Genomic DNA, 20,022 nt, shown 5'->3' with positions numbered 1-20,022 from the left:
TGAATGGCTTTTCTCAAGTCTTCTAGGTTCTGTTGATTCGCTGCTGTCCAAACCCAGGGTCTTTTTCCGTCCTTTTCGTCCTCCTCACTCTTTCTCAGGCATTTGTACAAAGGCTTGGCATACTTCTGATAATTGGGTACGTGGTCCCGGACGTAGTTGCATAGTCCTAATATTTTCTGTAAGTCATTCTCTGACTGAGGTGGTTGAATGTTCATCAGCTTTTCTCTGTACCCATCTGAGAGTCCCAAGTCTGAAGTGACTTGGAAACCCAGATAATTCACTTGGTACTGTCCAAATTGACATTTCTTGAGGTTTAGCTTCAAGCCTGCCTTGGTGAGGTTTTCTACCACTTTTTGTAGTCTTTGTAGGTGTTCTTCTTCTGTGTCATCAGCAATAAAGACATCATCAATGTACACAGTTGCACCTACGTCCCCCAATACTTCCATCACTGCCGACTGGAACACGTTTGGGGAGTTCTTGTATCCCTGGGGTAACCTTTGCCACACATAGCTCTTGGCTTTGTGGGTGAACGCAGTTTTACCTTGCGATTGTCTGGCGAGGCGTAGAGAGAAAAATCCATTGGCTAGGTCGATGCATGACTTGAACTTCTTGACTCGAAGAGTTTTCAGCGCTCCTTGGGGATTGATTAGACTGGCTCGGTTTGCTATTGTTCTCCGATTCAGGGCCTTGAAGTTGATAACTGGTCTCCAACCCCCTCCAGCCGATTCAGGTTTCTTCACCGCCTGGATGGGGCTGTTGGTGATCGGGTTGAGCTCCTCTCTGATGATTTCCAGGGCGCTCAGCTCCTTCACTATCTTGTCCATCTCCTCGACTGCCCCCGGGTTCAGCGGGTACTGCCGGACAGGTGGATGAACCCCACCTTCGATGTGATGAACAAACTTTGGACCCAAATCCCCACAATCGTTCTTGAACCGTGCCACTTGCGCTGTAACGATGATCTCACGCAGCTTCTCTTTCCCAGCCGGGGAGAAGTCACTCTCTGCGAGCTTCTGTTCTGTCACCGTTGGTATGTCAATCGGTTTGTACCAGTCCTGCTGCCCGGATCCGGTTTGGGTCGGGCCGACTTTCACTAACCTTGCTTTCAAGCTCGTCAGCCTTCGCTCTAGTCGGCGATGTGTGCCTTTCTTTTTACTGAGTTCATCTAAGTCTTTTACTGTGAGTAGATTGTAAGGACCTTTCACCCACACTACTCCTCTCCATGTCCCGTATGGCATTTCTTCTATTTTTCCATTAGCAAACTGAACCTTCAGGTGTCCTGCTGTTTCTAGGTCTTTGCGGGTCATAGACACCTCCGCTCCGGTGTCCACCAGGTAGGGTACTCCCTCCACTTTGGCATAGATTTCGTCCCCTTCCCAGTAGGCATTTTCTAAAATGACCCGCGACCTGGACGCCATTACTTTGGTGACCCTCCGGCCCCGGCTTTACGGGACTCACGGAGGGCCGTCCTTTGTTCTGGGCTCAATTTCCTATATTCTTCATCCGTCAGGAACTGACCTTTCCCTGGCTGATTTTGCGAAGCCGGCGGGTTGGTCGGTCTTCCTTTTGGTCCTGGTGGTTTCTGCTGGAACAGCCGGTTTTGGAAATTGGATGGTGGTGCTCCCTGTTGAAACGGCCGGCCCTGGAAGTTGGATGGCTGTGTGCCCTGCGGGAACGGCCTGTTCTGGAAGTTGGATGGCTGTCTGATGTTGACCCTTCCAGGTGGCTTGGCTGGTTGGCTAGCCTCCTTCTTCCTTTTGTCCTCGTAGTACTGCTGCTCCAGGTCGAATCCCTGCACTGCCACATCCATCTGGGCCACGGTTGTGCTTCTCACTGGTAGTTTCACAAACACAATCTCTCCTCTTCGTCCCTTTGTCACCTCACGCAGTACCTTCACGTACCTCGCGGGAGAAACGGTTTGCTTTAGTGTGTGCCAAAGCGGTTCCAACCGGCTTCCTTTGTCCAGCCGTCCTCTAGCCCTCTTCACCTGGGACTCTTCGTCGTCCATGTCCTCCAACACTAATCTCTCATAGTTGCTCTGTGCTGACTCTGTTCCAACCATCGGGTCCGCAGTCACGCTGGTCAGCCACAACTTTTTGGCCCCTTCGAGTTGGTGGTAGATAGCACAGTTGGCCAGACATCTTTCAAATACTCCTCATTATTTTCGTCTGCGTTTTTACTCCGAATCACCAGCCTTAGATTCTTTAGTTCTGCGTATGCATCTTGTCCGGTAGTAGTGGCCGGTGGCTGGGCTGACACTCCTTGTGGTCCCCGCGGGATCTGTGGTCCTGGCTCTGAAGACGTCGCCTGCGGCTCTTCTTCATCAGCTGACACCTCGTCCAGCTTCTGTCGAGTCTCCCTGGAGTACTTGTAGGCCGCTTTCTTCAGTCGTCGCAGCATCACATCATACATAATTCCCATGTATGCGTTCCTGAAGTTGGTGGTCAGGGAATAGTGTGCTGTCAGGGTAGAGCAGGATGGTGTCATCAGGATGTTAGCCCACTCCCCGACTGTCGCTTCTACCTCGAGCAGCACCTTGTCTCCCAGCCTGCTGGCCCATCCTGCTGGAATCTGGTACTCTGTCTGACCGACCTCTGGTACATACGTACGCCGTCCGTCTTTAGCCTGTACGGGGCCCCAGGTCACGTCTTTCGCCAGTCTCTCAGAAGAACCCTTGATGTCAAAGGTTTCTATTTCTTTCTTCTTTCCTCGATGCTGTCCTGTTCGGAGTGTCTTATGCCTTGTCGGTGGTTGCTTTGGGTCGGAGAAGATACTGCCGTGTTCACTCTCTTCTTCTTCTTCTTCAGAATGTTCGATCTCCTGTTGCTCTTCTCCTTCCTCCGAGTCGCTGATGTCCTCATACTGTTGTTGTCTAAGAGGTTCCCTCCTGGGGGAGTTTAGCGGTTGAATCTTGGCTGGTTTCATCGGTCCTACTTCTCTCTGGACCGTCGGCTGCTCATTCTTGACTCTGTCCGTGTTGGGTTGCCTCAGTTCACTGCTGCTTCCCTCGAATGAGAATTCTTTGACGTATCTTGCGGCCTGGGACTCTGGCCCGACTGGTGCTTCCCTTAACTTTATCCTGAGTGGCTCCATAACCTTGGCCGTGCCAGTCTGGGTGGTGTTTGAAACTCCACTCTGGGGTATTTTTAAGGGATATTTCTTGATCTCCTTCGCTGGGTGGCTGATGCGGCATTGTTCCTCCATTTCAGTTGCCATTCGTACACCTTGCTCCGTACGGAGTCGATGCATACGGGGGTCAACCACCACCACCACCTCTTTGAACACAAAGAAATGACTGTTGGTCTTGGCTATGTTCACCACTCCGTTCTCTGTGACCGCCCTGGCGGTGTCCCCTGGCAAATCTGCTGATCTTAGTCCCTGCACGCTCACCATCACCCTTCTCATGTTTTCGTTGCTGGCGGTCACCAGGCCCCTTTCGAGTCCATGCCACATCTTCTTCCGATACTCCTCCAGACTCTCTCCTTTCTTGTAAACATCAATTGGGACCAGTATTACGGCACCATAAGGGAGACGGTAGCCCTTCATCATCACTACGTCTCCTCTAGTCTCTTCACTACAGGAAGCCTCCAACACCTTTGAGTCTTTTTGATAGTATTTCCCAGCTTGGTTTTCAAGGCTGCGTTGAAACTTTCGATTGTGGATCTTGTATTTATCATTGGTGAACACAATCAGCCCGTCACCTTCAAGGTCCCATATTCCTCCAATAAACTGGTAAATCATGAGCCCGGATTGCAGCCTTAAGCTGATGGTCTCTGATGGTATTTTGGCCAGCTCTCGGGCCATCCTCCATACATCCGATTTCTGGGTCTTTTTCTTGGGGCGGCCGGGGTCCCACAGCTCCTCCTCCGATTCCTCCTCGTCCTCGTCAGAACTGCTGCCCGCTGGAGTCTCCGTAGGTGGCGGTGGCTGCCTTCTCTCCGTGCTGTGGACTCGGGGATGAAACCCGACCCCCCGATCCCGTTGAGGGGACCAGTCCCTGGCCGCTTGCTCCAACTGCTCCTTGGTGAAGCCGTCGATGAGCGATCCCTCATGATTTTCCTCTCCTGACTGTTCAGAGGGGATTTCGTCGTTTCGCGATGATCCCGGTAGAGCTGGGATGTTGTCGTCGTCGTCCGTCAGGTCTATCAGATCCTGCGGAGCTTGCTTCGGCTGGTTTGTCGGTGTTGTGGCTCTGCTGGGCAGTTGAGAGGGGGCCTCAGCCACCTCCGATTCCGCTTTGTCTGGGGCCTGCTCTTTTCCTCGGGTCTCTTTGAAGGCCGAAAGTCTCTGCAGAACCTCGGCATATTCTTTGTATTTGCGCACCCCACTGGCGAGAGGGTTCACCAGGATCCCTTCGATGCCCGCTTCCAATGTAGCTGTCTTCACCAGGCTGTCATATTTCTCGGAGGGGCTGTAGACCATCCGCAGCTCACCAATCGTCCATCCTTCAAGGAGTTCAGCGAACCATTCCAGCCATTCTCTGATCTCCGATTTCTTGGTTACCTTCACCGGGCATTTAACGACTCCCAGTCGGTGACCATGTTTAAGCTGTGTGCAAAAGTATATCCGAGTCTGCACCAGGTACTTCATTAAGTTCCGTGCCATGTCCTTTTTGATGGTGTAGTGAGATTCAAAGAAAACCCTCCTAATTATCTCAATCCAGGAATCCAATCCATCACCGAGTAATATCAACGATACAGGCAATTGTGATAATGTGGATTGGGAAAGATGGGATTGATGACTCTCTCCATCCCGGCTGATGTTGCTTGCCTCTTGTCCCTTTGCTGGCTCTTGCAGGGGATCCAGTTCCCCCCTTTCTTCGTCATCCATAGTTGTCTTTGTCTTCGAGTTGCCTATCCCCCAAAGCCTCTCTTTGCGCTCTTGAGTAGGGATGGGTCCAGGCTGCATTGGCTACTGGCTTCACTGTCTGGATACTATCACTTATCCTCAGTAGAAGCTTTCCCTCACCTGCATGCTATACAGTTACTGCAAGGGTTGTGACTGACGGCCTTATCAGTCACCGTTAACTCTATTCCCTCAGAGTTAACCATCCAAGTGAGCTATTCAGAATCACACTTCTGTTTTTACTGACTTGGTTTATTAGGGCCCGCCTACTTGGCTCCGCCCCACGTTGGGCGCCATGTCCGTTATCCTGCAATAGCTAGCCCCGCCCACTTCATCACAACCCTCCGGGGCTGACTACTGACCAGTTCTCTGTCTAACAGGTCCGGAAAATCTCTAAGACCTGGGTATTACCCTAAAAGAGATCTATAAGAGATAATCTATTTAAACTGGTGTCGAAAGCGATTCGTCTAGCTCTAACTACCTCCAATCCAGAAGTTACGACCCTTTTCAGTTAAGAAACAGTCAGCTGAGTAGCCCTCACAGCTGCGTAATTCCAATAACCACTCCTGTTAACGGTAGCTCGCTTTCTAAAATATAACTTGCTCTTGGAACCGGCTAGATTAAATTTAGTGACTTGGATGTAAGTCCCTGGGTCATTATTTTACTCTCGCCAAAGGAAATTATGAAGCCTCCTCTTTACTAGAACCATGTACCTTAGTTTTACCTTTATTAAAAGAACTAAAAAAATGATTAAATGACTCAATTAATTCCAATGTCCACCAACCTCATTAGAATTTTAGAGTAAGAATTTATTAAGCAAGCTTAAGCAGGGATATGTGACATACAAATCAATAATCAATTGTATACAAGTCAAGAGCAGTGTAATAAGATCAACATGTATAATCATACCTTTCTGTCTCTTTCCCTAACCTATGTCACAGATTCTGAGATAGCTTTTTAGGAAGCGAGTTCTACTCATACCCAGTTGGTGGTGGATCTTTGGCAACAGGATCGTCCGAAAACCTTGGTCTGAATCTTTGTCCTTTATGTGGAAAATCCTCTTTAGAATAGGAGCAAAGTAGAGAGGGTTCAATTGTTTTGAAAACCCAACTCCTTATCCCTCCGGAACCTTTGTCTTTTCTCCAAGTCTGTTGCAATGTTTGGGTTGAGGCAAGACCGACGATCGAATCAGAAACCCGGGTTGGACGATTGGAACTTGTCTCCCTTTGGCGGCACGAAGCTTCAGCTTTTCCCGTGGCTTCAGGGTGTGGTCTGCTGTTGTTTCCTCGATCTGCTTCTTCGTGTTAGCTCTACTTCGGTGCCGCAGACAAAGAACAAGAACTTCTCCTTTTCCGTCTGCTTATATACAGTTCTCTGCCATATATGTGTATGGGGAGTGTTAGTTTACGTGGTTTCGGCTCCTCCTGTCTGCTGGCTGGGATGGAAAGTACCGTCCTTTCCTCAGCGTGTTGTTCTTAGCCAACCATACTGCCCCACCCATCCTGTGCGTCTGGCCATCTGTTCAGAACTGCTTGCGACAGCAGGAACTCACAAGTTCCCCTTCTGCTTTTTCCCTTTTTCTTTTTAACATTAAAACCTATGTGCTTTCCTCTGATTAACTTTTAAACACAGTCAAATATTAAAAACTATGTGCTGATTTCCATTAAGCATTAATCATAAGCATTAATCACCTCTTTCACTTATTATAAATCATCAAACCTTAATCATTGCATTGTTGTCATGTTAGTACAGATCATGATTCGTACACTTCAGAATCATTCAGTGAATCATTCAGTGATTACTTACATACAGTCATTTTACCTATTGTATTCATCCATGTTCAACTTAATCATTATCAAAACACTCAATCATTATAAATCAAAACACAAGATTGCTTTATTTCCTTCAGGCTTTCATGCACCTTTTTCTGTGTGTACCTGGATAGATCTCAAACCTCATACCAGTTTTCTTGACATTTTATACAAAAATCAATTCATTTGCATCAAAGTCTACACAAACCATCGTATTTGCAATAATAATGCTACAAAGATGCATCTTATGCAATACCTTGGTTATTAGAAAACTTTTCATAAACCATCAGTTATATTATTTGGACAAAACCATTAATGCACTGACTGGTAGTAGAATTGCTTTCCAAACACTGACAGATTTTAGGTGTTTTTGGCTTTTTGCATCTTCTCTCCATGCACTCAATACTTCCTCCATTTGTCATTGTACTTACACATACATTTATATTGGTATTTGTTCTGATTTTTTATGTGTGGATTATATCTGTTGTTACTGATATTCAGTATGAATTTCCATCAGTAAGAGTCATTCGAAATATATTTATTGAGAAAAATGTTGAGGTGCTAAGTTCCTACGTTTAAATCTGCATCGCGTAAATTCTGGGCATAAAAGTCTGAGCTGTCAAACTTCAATGCTTCTTCATCTGAGTGTGTTTTTAAGAATCTCCAAGGTGAGGTAATCCCAATTGAAAAGTGGCTTGAATTTGTTTTCAGGTGATTGGAAATATGGCTCCAGCTGTGATTCCTGTTAGTCCTGCACTACGGACTGCTGTGATCCAGTGTGTGAAGGAGCCTGCAGCCTCCCAAATGGTGCAGCAGGCTGCTATTCAAGTATACAGGCAGATTCCAATCCCAGATCAGGTAAACAAAACAACTCTAGCCAGTATTTTCATTTTGTTTGTCAGTATTTCTTTACTAATCTTATTTTTTCATTGATGTCTGTCGATTGCAGACAAGAGACGTGTTTATGCAGGTGCTTTTGGACAACAGCAACCCTGTCCAAGAACGCATTGCTGCATATCTTATAATTATGAAGGACCCGCAGCCAAGTGAGCTCACACAGCTGATCGACGCTTTGTCCAGTGAGGCTAACCAACAATTCAGGAGCTTTGTAATCTCCCACATAACCAACATTCTGTCCTCGACTGAACCAGAAACCGAAGAGTAAGATCGAGGAATGCCACAGAATAAATTGCCGCCACATTTATTGTTATTCTATTACTAGAGTGTGTTTTGTTTCTACAGTCTCAGGCAGAAAATTCAGGATGCCCTGCAAGGCAATGAAATCGGACCCACAATGGACCCAATCAAGTTTTCACGCAACTATAAGATTGGATCAGTGCAGGGCAACATGATTTTTGAGGGTGTCAGCTACTTGCCCAAGGAGGTTATGCTTGAAATGACTCTGAGGGCTTTCGGCTTTGAGATTGACATGATGGAGGTAAATACTTTAAACTATTTGACATCTTTTGTGCCCTAAGGAATTTTGCAAAGCTAAAATAGTTTCTTTGGAATAAAAAAAATCTCAATCTTTGCAGATTGGTATGACAGGTGAAGGATTTGAACCAACAATTGAGGCCCTGTTTGGAGAGAATGGTTTTTTCCCCGATACTGCCCTAAAGACAATATACTTTGTCTCTGACAACATGCCACAACCAGTCAATGAGATCCTGGAGAATGCCATACCTGCATTGAAGAGAAATAGGATGAAGAGGGAGGTACTTCAAGCAACATTGTATACTCACATATATTCATCTCATGTTTTCTGGGGAGGGGATGTGGTTGTAGAGCAGGCAGTTTTAAGAAATTTTGCATGTTTTCATGTAGACCTCCAACAACCTGGTGAGCGAGGTCAGACAAAACCTTGAGAAGCTGGTCAATGAACTGGAGACTGCACAGTCTCCGGAAGCAATGGTTTATCTGAAACTGTTGGGAAATGAGCTGGGATATCTCAGGACTAATGACATCGAGGAGATGACCTACTCTGCTGGCATGCTGATTGACAAGATGCTCAAGATGTTTCCACATGAAGTGAGTTCAAAAAAGCAGAACCTATCAGTTCTTGTTGAAAGTTAGTTTTTGTTAAACATCCATAATTTATTTGCTAAATGTCCTTTGTGGACTTTTTTGGCACAGATACTAAGATCCCTGATGACTAGCCCTGACAACACAATCTCTGCCCACTACATCTTCATGGACAATGAATTCTTCCTTCCAACTGTTACTGGAGTACCTCTAAGGATCGCACTGTCTGGTACTTTCACCCCAGGCTTCAAAGGCGGACTTCAGATTGCTCGTGACATGGTGATTATCTGTGGCTGTGGTAACAGGATGCTTATAACTTTTTCACAGCATCAACTCAAGTCTTGTTGCCTCAATCTTTCTACTGTGTTTACCTACAGAGCACAGCGACATTCATGCCATTTGGTGGCATTGAGTTTGTCACTCAAGTTGGATCCTACATCCCTGAATATGTCAATTCTGGACTAGAGATGCACACTAACATCTTCCACGAGAGTGGGATCAGAGCCAAGGTCTCAATGGGACGTGACCACGTTAAGCTGACTATTCCAGCTCCAACAAACCCTGCCAAGCTAATCCAAATAACGTAAGCTATACAAAAATAAAATGCTCAAACAGTTTTTATTTTTAAGTATAGCTTTCAGGCATACTTAAATTCTTGCTACTTTTGCAATTTAGAAACTCCTTTGTGGCAATAATCGGATCAGACGTGAAAATGTTACCTCCAGTGGTGAAAGACAAAGTTGAATTAAATAAGTGCACACCTGCCTTCATTGGCATGAAATACTGCTCTGCTCTGCAGTACACTGATGCATTCTCTCATGAGACTGCACCCTACTTCCCCCTGACCGGTGACAGCAAGTAAGTTTGAAATTCCTTACTGCCAGTAATGTCAAAAATAGCATGTGATAGCTAACAGGTTCTGTCAACTGAACAACACAGATTTGTTGTGGAGCTCCAATCCACAGGAGAAGTTACAGAGTACACAGCAACTGTTACATACAAGCTCCTCAAGGAGGGAGACGAGGGCCGGCAGAAGGTTGATGTTTTGAAGTTTATCTTGAGAGCTGAAGGTAGGGATCAGTATAAATGTTGCTTTAATTGGATAAATCAAGAAGGTTTTAGTCACCATTGCATGATCAACAATAGGAGCAGCACCAACTGAAGCCCAACTGGAGATGAAATACAACAGAGAAAAGAATGTCATCACAGCAGACGTTCAGATCCCTGACTTTGATGTGGAGGTCGGACTCAGGCTCGGTGTCATTGATGGGAATACGCAAGTCAAAGGAACTCGTTCCATCTTTCTTGATTTCATCAACAAGAATATCCCTCAGCTTTCCCTGATTGCACGTGCTAAGTAAGAAATGCAATATGAATGCATAAAATAATAATGGGGCCCTAGATTGACTGGCTGATACATTTTTCAGTTTGAAGGAAAAAAAAGAAGGCATGCTGCAAGTCCAGCTCCTGGTGCCCTCTATCAGCGCTGAATCCACTGTCACTGCTAGTTTAAAACGTGATGATCTACTGGAACTGGAGCTTGAGAATAAAATTAAGGTCATGGATGCCTCCTCTGAGCAGAAAATTAAAATGAAATACGGTAATCCCATTTTACTGTCATCTTTTTTTCTTATGTGTAAGAAAGTTTAACTGCAACTAATTCTACTTTTGTAGTTGTCTAATTGGAAATACATTGACAGCAACTAGTTTGTGGCAGAGTGCACCAAACAATTGACTAATTGAACTAGTCACCAACATCTCTTTGAACTTACCTCCCTTTTCCAAACTCTTTTTAAAACTGGTTCATTAATAAATGACAGATCTTTTTAAGTATATAATGCAGGTATTGAATTATGTTTTCAGATGGCAGCAAGATTGAGCTGGAGTTCAAGTCTGATGTGGACACAAAAACCACCTCCTTGCCTAATGGTGACATCATTCAGCAGTATGGCAATAAGATTCTTGACATGCAAGTGGCACAGAGCGACATGAAAGTTCGTCATATCTTCAGAAAGTTTGTGGAGGTAAATGTCCTTCATCAGAATTTATTTGTGAGAGATGTGAACAAACCAAAAACAACAATAACAATAAAAACATGCCTATGATTTCTTTAGGCGGCAAACAACTACATGGAAAAGTATGGTGCTGAAATGCTCCCTTACATGCAAAACTTCAGATTGCCCAACATACCAGATATTTCCTTGCCAGAGAAACTCTTCCTGAATACGTAAGATTAGTAAATCAAAGCTAATTTTAATAGTACATGTTTACATAATCAAAAACATTTATATATGGGACTTGCTTTTTTTAACAGTGATGCAAAGGCCATCTTCTACTTCAACGATGATCGCTTCACATTTGTCATCCCGCTGCCTCTAGGAGGAAAGACACCAGCAGACCTAAATTTCCCACCAGCTCTAACTATTCCTACGCTGTCAATACCCCAGTTTGGATTGGACATTCCCGCCAGAAAAATCCTGATGCCCGACATTGCTGTTCCAGAGAGTTTCACTGTGTCTGTACCTCTCTTTAGCCAAGTTAAACTTTCAACTTTGATAAACAGCAATCTCTATGATGTGGAGGCAACACTTGCAGCTGGAAAAGATGTTGTAGAACCACCTAGCTATTCTGCAAGGTTTGATGCAAAAGGAACTTCCCCAATTGACATCCTCTCTGTAGCAGTTGAAGGTATTTTATGATTGTTAAACTTGTTAACTTGTTAAATCATTTCCATCATCTTTCATTCAGTGAAGAGATACTTTGGTCTCTTTTGTCAAAATATTCTAGTTATTTTTTTTACTACAACTATTACTACAGTTCTGAAATCATTTGGCCAGTTTGCATAAGATAATTTTTTCCCCTAGGTGTCACCAATATGTCAGTATTTAAGCTGCCCATAACAAAACAGCCTTCTTTTAGAATAACTAATGGAGGTTTCCCAGAAAACTATTTTTAAAGATTTTGAATTGTTTCGCCTTGAGAAATTTGTAGAAGTAAAAGGTAAGGTCTTTTATATAAGCACACTTAAGGTTATGAGCTGGTTTTGATCCAGCTATTTAGCCTGACCAGTTGCTGACATCTTTTTGGGAAAGCAGAGACACTATGCTATACATTTCATGGTGAAATTTTTAGAAATTTCATTTGCTTGGTCGTACATAATTATTAGGGCATCATAATTAGTAGCTCATCTTGCTATTCTTCACATATGTTTTTCTCTTTTCTTTTATGTTTAGGTACAGGGATGGTGTCCATAACCGAATCTATCAAGGCTCATTTGAGAAGCTCTTTTACGCATAAATTATTCGAAGCTAGTTTCAGTACTGAAGAAGATGGAGTTATCTCAGACAAATTCACTTTGAAATCACGCACCAAAGTCGAAGCCACAAGTCAGTTTGGTATTAATGCAAAACTACAGCACACTAGAATGACTGAAATCAACACTCAAGGAATTAATGTCGACAACAACTTTGAGGGATCGTTCAAGGCTGGACCACTTTATGGCACAACCACTTCAGTCCAGGCAATTTCTGTGTTCCCATTCAGGTCAGAGGCAAAGATTGATTCTAAAATCCAACTTGATTCAACCATTTTTAAAGCCGAGAACCAAATTTTAGGGACCCTTAGCAATGGTGAATTTTTGGTTATATCAAACACCAAAGCCTTGGAGGACATCTTCACACATGTCGCAGAAATTTCTTTCAAAGAGAGTCAGCTGACAATGAAATGTGATGCAAGAGCTTATGCTCTTGGTCTCAAGATTAACAACCAGGCTGAAGCCTCTGCTGGTGCTGGTAGAGCCACTATAAGAATAGAGACGAATGGAGACTACTCTGATAATCGTGTTTACTCCATACTTATGTCCACCTTCGATGACAATGGTCTGACAGTAAGCTGCAATGCCAACATAAAGCTTTTTGAGAATGAAGTTACACAGGAGGCCAGATTGAAAATGAACAAAGATGGTTTAAGCACAAGTGGAACAACAACTCTCCAAAGCCCACTCTCTTTAGAAAACACCTTCAATGCTGGAATAGATGCTTCAAGAGCAATTCTATCCATTACCAACAAGGCTGCAATTCATGATATCAAAGTGGATAATTCTAACATTCTGACAATCACTCTTTCTAGTCTGGACTTCAACTCAAAGGTGGAAGCTGGTGCAAGTGAATATGCCTCTTATAATCACGATATCATCTTTGGCCTGAAACCTCATACTGCCTCTGCAAAAATTAACAACCACCTGAAACTTTTGGATGCCAGTTTTGATAATGATGCACAGTTACTGGCAGAATTTTACAAGATTGACTTGACTGGAAAACTGACAGCCCTATATGGAGTAGACGAAATAAAGCACACATACCAGATTAATTATGCAGATCTAAGTGCAAATGCAAAATACAGCACCACTGGAAAGGTATTTGGCACTCACATGAGCCATAACACTGAGCTTGAAATTGTTGGCCTTGCGGCAAAGTTTAGTAACGATGCCCGCTTTAACTCACAGTTTATTCGCTTTGACCACACCATGCGCTGCAATTTTGTTCCTTTTGATTTCAACCTTGATGCCATGTTCAATGGAGATGGAGATATTACCTTCTATGGACAGCACAGTGCCCAACTTTATAGCAAGTCCTATCTGAGAGCACAACCCCTTGCTTTAGTCAGCTCCCATGAATGTAGAGCATCAGTGACCCAGAAGCTAGATAACCGCCTTTCCTTTGACACCACATATGATAACAACATAGATACTGTTCTAACACCCCAGGAGCAAAAAGCAACTTTTAAAGTTAAATCTAAAATGAATCAGCATGAATTTAGTCAAGGCGTAGAGATTTATAATACTCACGAGAGGGTTGGAATTGAGGTTCGAGGCACAATCCTTACAAACATCATTAACACAGCCTCCACAGAGAACCAAGATTTCGCCATATCTGGCTTCCTCAAATATGACAAGAGCACACAAAGTCATATTATTCAAATCCCCCTGATTGAAAGTCTGTCTGTCTTCATGGAGAGCATCAAGGAATTAATTGTGGTTGTAGCAGAATCTCTGCAAAATTTCCTCAACAAAAGTGAGGTGAGGGCAAGACTTGAGACTCTTCCCCAGGAAATAAGTGAACTTATTGCTCAAATTAACTTAGAAGACAAAGTGAATCAACTGAAACAGTTTTTCAATGATTTTAGCCAAAATTTTGTTATCACCAGAGAGAATGTGGATGCAGCTTGGGAAAGTCTCAGGAAAGCCATTGAGACATTTTTCATCAATCTCTCATCTTACATCCAAGCCTTCTCTGACTTCCTCTATCAAAATTTTAGTCAGAAGATAGAAAATGTTCTGGAAGACTTGAATGAGCTCAAAGCTAAAGTTGTTAATATGATTGAAACTATAAGTGAACTGATCCAACAAATTGAACTAGAAAAACTTAAAGGCAGCAGTATTGAATTCCTGTCTGATATCGAAGCCCGATTTCAGATCAAAGCTATAGTACAGTCCATCGTGACTAAAGTTAAAGATAGAATTGACGAGTTTGACTTCTCACACCTACTGATATCATCTAGGGACATGAAAGAGATAATTGATTTCTTTGTTTCTCATATTCCAGTAAACATATTGGATAATACAATGACAGACATTAAGCGTAAGATTCATGACTTTGACCTTGTTGGCAAAATTAATGTAATTTTTACTAAGATGAAAGAGTTAGTTATATATCTTCAAGTTGATCAAAAGGCTCAGGTTGTCTTGGAAAAAGCAGAAGACCTTATTAAACAACTGAGAATTCAGGAAACCATCCAGGCTGCTGTAAAAATTGTGAAGGATTCAGACATCTCCAGCAGATTTATAGAAATCTTTCAAGCCACTACTGACTACTTAAAAACAACTGAGGTTAACGTTATAATTGAACAGTTCAATATGTATATTGAAACCATGCTCCAAAAGTTAAAGTCCATTAACTACAATGACATTGTGGACAACACGAATCAAATTATTGAAGAGTATAGAAATTACTCAAATGAGATAATCAGGACTCTCAAAATTTTGGAGAAACTTGAGGCGGCACGAGAATTTGCCAATGTAGTACTATCATCTATTCGAGACTTTATAGAGCATCTGAGAGAAATAAAAGTTGCAAAAATAGTTAATTCTGCAACAGACATCTATGAACATGTCATCCAGACATTTGTTGAACTCGTAAAAGAGGAAATCAGAAATCCTGACATCAGAGTAAAACTTAACGAGTTTTTGAATGGGGTCAATTTCTTATTCAGAATCGGAATAGATATTATTTTAAACAACATCAGTTATGTTACTAGTAAAATAAAAGAGGTGTTGCCTGATGAGAAAATTGTTCATGAGATTTCGCAGATCATTGAAAGTCTTTTGAATGAAGTGAGACAAGCTGAAATCAATGTGCCATCCTTCACCTTCCCTCTCACAGATCTTGTTGTGCCTTCCACAAAGCTAAAGCTCAATTCTAAGTTTGAGATTCCAGCAGAAATTAACATGCCTGAGTTTACCATCTTGGACATGTACACTGTGAAAGCTTTCACTGTTTCATTTGATGACATCAATCAGATGATCATTGAATTCATTGATTTCATTGTAAACATTGAAATCAAAATGCCAGATCCAGATGCTTTCTTTGGAGATCTGACTTTGAATTACCTCCCAACGCTTCCTGAGATCACCTTGCCAGAAATCCCTCTTTTAGAAATCACATTTCCCAGCATTCCGCAAGTAGATACAGAAAAGTTTGCCAAAGCTCTGGAGATTCCAGAAATAAAGCTGCCAACAATTCCAAAGGAGATTATGCTTCCATGCTTTGGTAAACTTTACGGTGAGATTAAATTCCAATCTCCCATGTACACTATAAAGACATCTGCCGAGTTCCAGAACTCCACTGTGAGCATGTCACCTTCATTCACTGGATCCTTTAGTTCTCAGGGCACATCTCCCACTTTGGAAATTCTTAATTATAAGCTTGACAGCAATGCTCGCATCGCAATCCCAAAGATGAACCGTGTTTTACTTGCAGAAACTTTAACATTCAAACACACTTCTCTAGGTGTTGACCATCAGGCATCTGTGACTCTGTATGGTCTTTCAGCTCAAGCACTAGCCCAAGCACAAGCAAAAACCAAAGTTAAGGTTGATACTGCACCCTACTCGGCCAACTTGATGAACACAGCCTTTATTGCGATGGCAGGAGGAATGACCTCTACTGTTGATACAACTTACAATCATGTAGTAAATATACCATTTGCTGATATTTCAAGTGACATTATTGCAACCCAGAAGTCAGTTGTGCAGCAAAATGGCTTAACACTAAATTTTGAGGTGGATAGTACAGGAAAAGGGAAAATTAACAGTCATGATTGCAATCACAAGAGCAAGTTTGAGCTTTCTCTCAATTCCAAGACTGTCCATCTATCCTTCACCGGTGACACAGAGTCTGAAATCCTAAAAATGAAACAGCTCATTACAGTTGAATCTGGCACTTTTAGCTACTTTAAGTTTAATGTTCAGAATGAGGGAGAGGCACCATTCATCAAGAGTAGTGTTCTTGAGGCATCAGGACTTGCCAATCTTTATGATATGAAGATTGAAATTAAAGCAAAACATGACACTGAACTGTATGGTGCAGATAGCGGAGTGGTCTCTAACACAGCCAATTTCAAAGTCCACCCTGTTGAAGTTTTCTTTGAAATACAAAACAAAGCAAATGCCAAGGCCAACATTTTCAAATCTCTGAATGCCAAGATAGACCTGCAAAATGATTTCTTGGTCAACATAAGACCTGACTTTCAAAAGGTGAATGCAGCCTTCCTGGCTCGCCTCAATCAGTACAAAATGTTCTCCAACTTCACTGCAGACAATACCAGAAATTATGCTGGTGTCTTAATCGAAGTGAATGGTCAGACTGATCTGTCCTTCCTGGAATACCCAATTAGCATTCCTGAACTTGACCTACCCTTAGTGAACTTCAATTCTCCACCTATCGATGATTTGAACTTGTTTGAGAAGACTGGACTGAAAAATATTCTGTCTTCTACTGAGCAGACTTTCAATATGGATGCCAAGATCCTTTACACAAAAAGCACCACTGCCCCAATAATTGATGTGATGGGTCTGATTCGGATACCCAAAATGGGAAAACTGAACTCAGAGTATTCTTTTAAGTCTGCGATTATAAACCTTAATGCTGAGACTTTGCTTTCTGCTGAAGATGATCTTGTGTTCCGCCTAGGAGCTACCACTACATCTGTGTTTGAATGTCTGAACACAAAACTCAAAGGAACCACCAATGTGAGCACCAAGAGAGGAATTAAGATAGCCAATTCTCTCTCCCTGGAAAATCGTTACATTAAAGGCACACATGACAGTACCTATACCATGAACACTGTCTCTGTATCGACATCATCAATTATTGCCCTACCTATACTCAATCTGGAAGCAAGCCAAAATCTGATTGCAAATCCATATTCCAAACCCGAAGCCCTGTCCACTCTAAAGCTAAAGGGTGATTTCAACATTCCTTATATAAATGCTATTGGAAAGGTTGAGGCAGAGCACACTGTGAAAGTAGAAATAGATGAAGAGTACCTTTCAGTGGAGTCATCCTTTAAGTCAAATATGGACAGCACAGCATTGGATAACTATCTAGTTTTAGGTGTTCTGGACAATGAGGCTGTGGTGTACCTAAATACAAACACTGTCCGCTCAACTTGCAAGTTTATTACTGATGCTAAGCTTAATCATGGCACCACCAAAGTCCTTGCCATAGATGTAAACCAACAGTTGGCTGCTGAAGCCTCAATGGGCCGTCTTTTTGTAGAGCTTGCCTATTCAAGCAACAATGGAGCAAACTCATTAAGTTTCAAAACTGAGGGAAAACATATTGCAAAGGCAATTGTTGACTTTGAACCTTCATTACTGAAAGCTGATATTGAGATTGATATAAAACAGCCAAGCAGCCTGGGAGACCTTGCTTACTTTGAAAAGACAGTTGTTGAATTGAACCCATCCAAGCAGAAGATGACTACAAATGCTAAGCTTGCTAGCCCAGTGTACAACACAAACATGTTCACTGAAGTGGAGTGGAGTGCCCCTGCCCTCAAGATCACATTTAGATCCAATGCTACTTATCCTAATGTGGTTTTGCAATATGACATGGAAGGTGAGTTGATTAAAATAGTTCTAATATATCCATTACTATCCCATAACTAACATACTGCTGACCTCAGAAGTGAATATTTCTATTCCTTCTCCAAGGTTCCACCACTGTAACGTTTGAGAATGACTTCCTGAAAATAGTCACCAATCTTGTCCTGACTGAACCTGATCTCAACATGGATGTCGAACATGTCATTGTTTATGCTTGGGGGTAATATTTTACATTTTGACACATTTTAGATGATTGATAATAACATTCAATATAAGCAACAGATATTAAAGTGCTTTTCTATCCTGTTTAAGGAGGAAACACCAAGCTGATGAAAGGTAAATATTCTCCGTAGGTATTTATGCTGGTATTTGATAATTTGTTCATAATTCTTTTTTATTAAAATGCTTGTTTTCTCTGACAGTGCTGTCCAACTTAAGTTGAATGTTGGCATCACCAGTGCTACTTTCACTGATCTGAGGCTGCACTATGCTGCACACGGAGACCTTGTTAATGTCTCTGTTTCTACTCCATCGTCTGGCTTCTTGGGCCTTCAACTTGATTGCAGAGACCCGTCCCAAATGAGTGCTAGGCTCTATGGCCGTTCTCCTGTAAGTTTTGTACAAAATAACTACCATTTTGAGATTCTAAAAAACTGACTGATTTAACATCCCTTTGCTCTATGCAGATGTCCTCAGAAACTGATTTTGACATCTTGTTGATCTCTACAACCAACACAATCATTGTGTACATGAAGGCATCTGAGGATCTGATTGCTCAATTGAAGACAGAACTCCCATCAATTATATCTTCGGATAAAGCAATGTCTGACAAATTCCGAATCACAAGCAGCATGGAGATGTTCCAGCATTCTGTTACTAACCATGTCAACGAAGCCTATAATATTGCAATCAGTTATGATGATCAAATGAGCCAGATGTCCATTTTCTTTAGGGACACCACTGAATGATGAGCTGACCACTCTTCCCAAACTCCTAAAGAAGCTAACCGGCTGCAGTGCTAGTAAGATGGAGGCAACTAATCAATTCATCTGTGCAAACATGGAGGTGTACTATGACTATTTTCTTGAGAAATTTAGCAATCTTGAAGTGAAATAGCCAAGTGGTGAGGTCATTACTGGAAGGCAGATAGTTGAGGTCAAAGTAAGTATCAAAAAGGTCTTTGATGACATCATAGACTTTGTGAAAAATATCGAGTCTTGACATGATGCTGGAAAAGTTAGATGAAGGGAGTGATTGAGAAAACACAGGAGTATGTAGATTCTATCAAGTCTGAATATTTAGATGTAGTGTTCATCAACTTCAATCAGGTCTACTGGGAGGTTGTTAGAGCAGTTAAGAAAATAGGTGACCAGATTCCTCCTTTCAACTTGGATGAAATCAGCAAACTGTGTGAGGCCATTATGGACCGGATCATTGAACTAATACATCAGTTAAACAATGCAATTTATGGTCTTGTGCAGCAAACGTCAGAGGAAGTACAAGCCTACATGAGGACAAGCAATGGCAAGCTTGAGATTGACCTTCCATTTCATTTTCAGGATTAAATAACCCACCTAGACTGAAAACCCAAGTCTGCATGTTACAATCTGTTCACCACACATGTTTGGAAAGAGTGTGAACAACTCAATTGTATTTATAGGTGTGTTTTATAGAACACCTGTCACATTCTTTTAATTGTAATTGGTTTTTACTGTATAAATTCTGACCTTGTAGCATTTTACTGGAACTCAAACAAAAAATAAAAGGCAGTATTACAAACTTTAAGTGACCGATTTACTCCATTTGTTTGTACTTGCATAAAGTCCAATGAAACCCTAAGAAAAGAAATTTTTTTGAATAATTTAATTTAATGAATAATTTTGGGCTAGACTTATAGCAGTCTTTTGGGCTTCATACCCTGTTTGACAGTTCATTGATTGAAGTCTCTCCTAAAATGCTTGTCATTAATGAAAGATGTTGAAGGACGTGAAGTAGTAGTAGAGTAGTTAGGACTTTTAAAGCTGGTTATATCAATGATTGTTCAGCAGTGATGTCAGAACGCACAAATTCAATATACCACACTTTTTAGTAACAAGTAATCTAACACATTCCTATTTTCAAACCAACATTCAGATTAAAATTGTTTATTCAACAAGTGTATTACTATTTACATATGCATTA

The 20,022-nt window shown here is 42.1% G+C and overlaps 1 protein-coding gene across 1 annotated transcript in view; it reads left to right on the top strand.

Annotated features, from left to right (window-relative positions):
• Positions 1 to 19,626, top strand: part of apobb.1 (apolipoprotein Bb, tandem duplicate 1) — a 36,826-nt gene extending 17,200 nt beyond the window's left edge. The window contains exons 12-30 of the mRNA XM_028040696.1: positions 7,365 to 7,511; positions 7,603 to 7,814; positions 7,896 to 8,091; positions 8,189 to 8,368; positions 8,478 to 8,681; positions 8,787 to 8,954; positions 9,053 to 9,258; positions 9,351 to 9,533; positions 9,615 to 9,745; positions 9,822 to 10,032; positions 10,103 to 10,275; positions 10,539 to 10,699; positions 10,790 to 10,902; positions 10,990 to 11,363; positions 11,909 to 17,854; positions 17,950 to 18,061; positions 18,154 to 18,177; positions 18,264 to 18,450; positions 18,528 to 19,626. Coding sequence (XP_027896497.1) covers positions 7,365 to 7,511; positions 7,603 to 7,814; positions 7,896 to 8,091; positions 8,189 to 8,368; positions 8,478 to 8,681; positions 8,787 to 8,954; positions 9,053 to 9,258; positions 9,351 to 9,533; positions 9,615 to 9,745; positions 9,822 to 10,032; positions 10,103 to 10,275; positions 10,539 to 10,699; positions 10,790 to 10,902; positions 10,990 to 11,363; positions 11,909 to 17,854; positions 17,950 to 18,061; positions 18,154 to 18,177; positions 18,264 to 18,450; positions 18,528 to 18,809 — 9,210 coding nt within the window. The 3' untranslated portion in view covers positions 18,810 to 19,626. The remainder of the gene's footprint in view (positions 1 to 7,364; positions 7,512 to 7,602; positions 7,815 to 7,895; positions 8,092 to 8,188; positions 8,369 to 8,477; positions 8,682 to 8,786; positions 8,955 to 9,052; positions 9,259 to 9,350; positions 9,534 to 9,614; positions 9,746 to 9,821; positions 10,033 to 10,102; positions 10,276 to 10,538; positions 10,700 to 10,789; positions 10,903 to 10,989; positions 11,364 to 11,908; positions 17,855 to 17,949; positions 18,062 to 18,153; positions 18,178 to 18,263; positions 18,451 to 18,527) is intronic.
• The last annotated feature ends 396 nt before the right edge of the window (positions 19,627 to 20,022 follow it).

This window comes from Xiphophorus couchianus, chromosome 15 (assembly GCF_001444195.1).
Source record: "Xiphophorus couchianus chromosome 15, X_couchianus-1.0, whole genome shotgun sequence".
NCBI lineage: Eukaryota > Metazoa > Chordata > Actinopteri > Cyprinodontiformes > Poeciliidae > Xiphophorus > Xiphophorus couchianus.
Note: the sequence above shows the minus strand (reverse complement) of the source record. Positions and strands in the feature narration are given on the sequence as shown.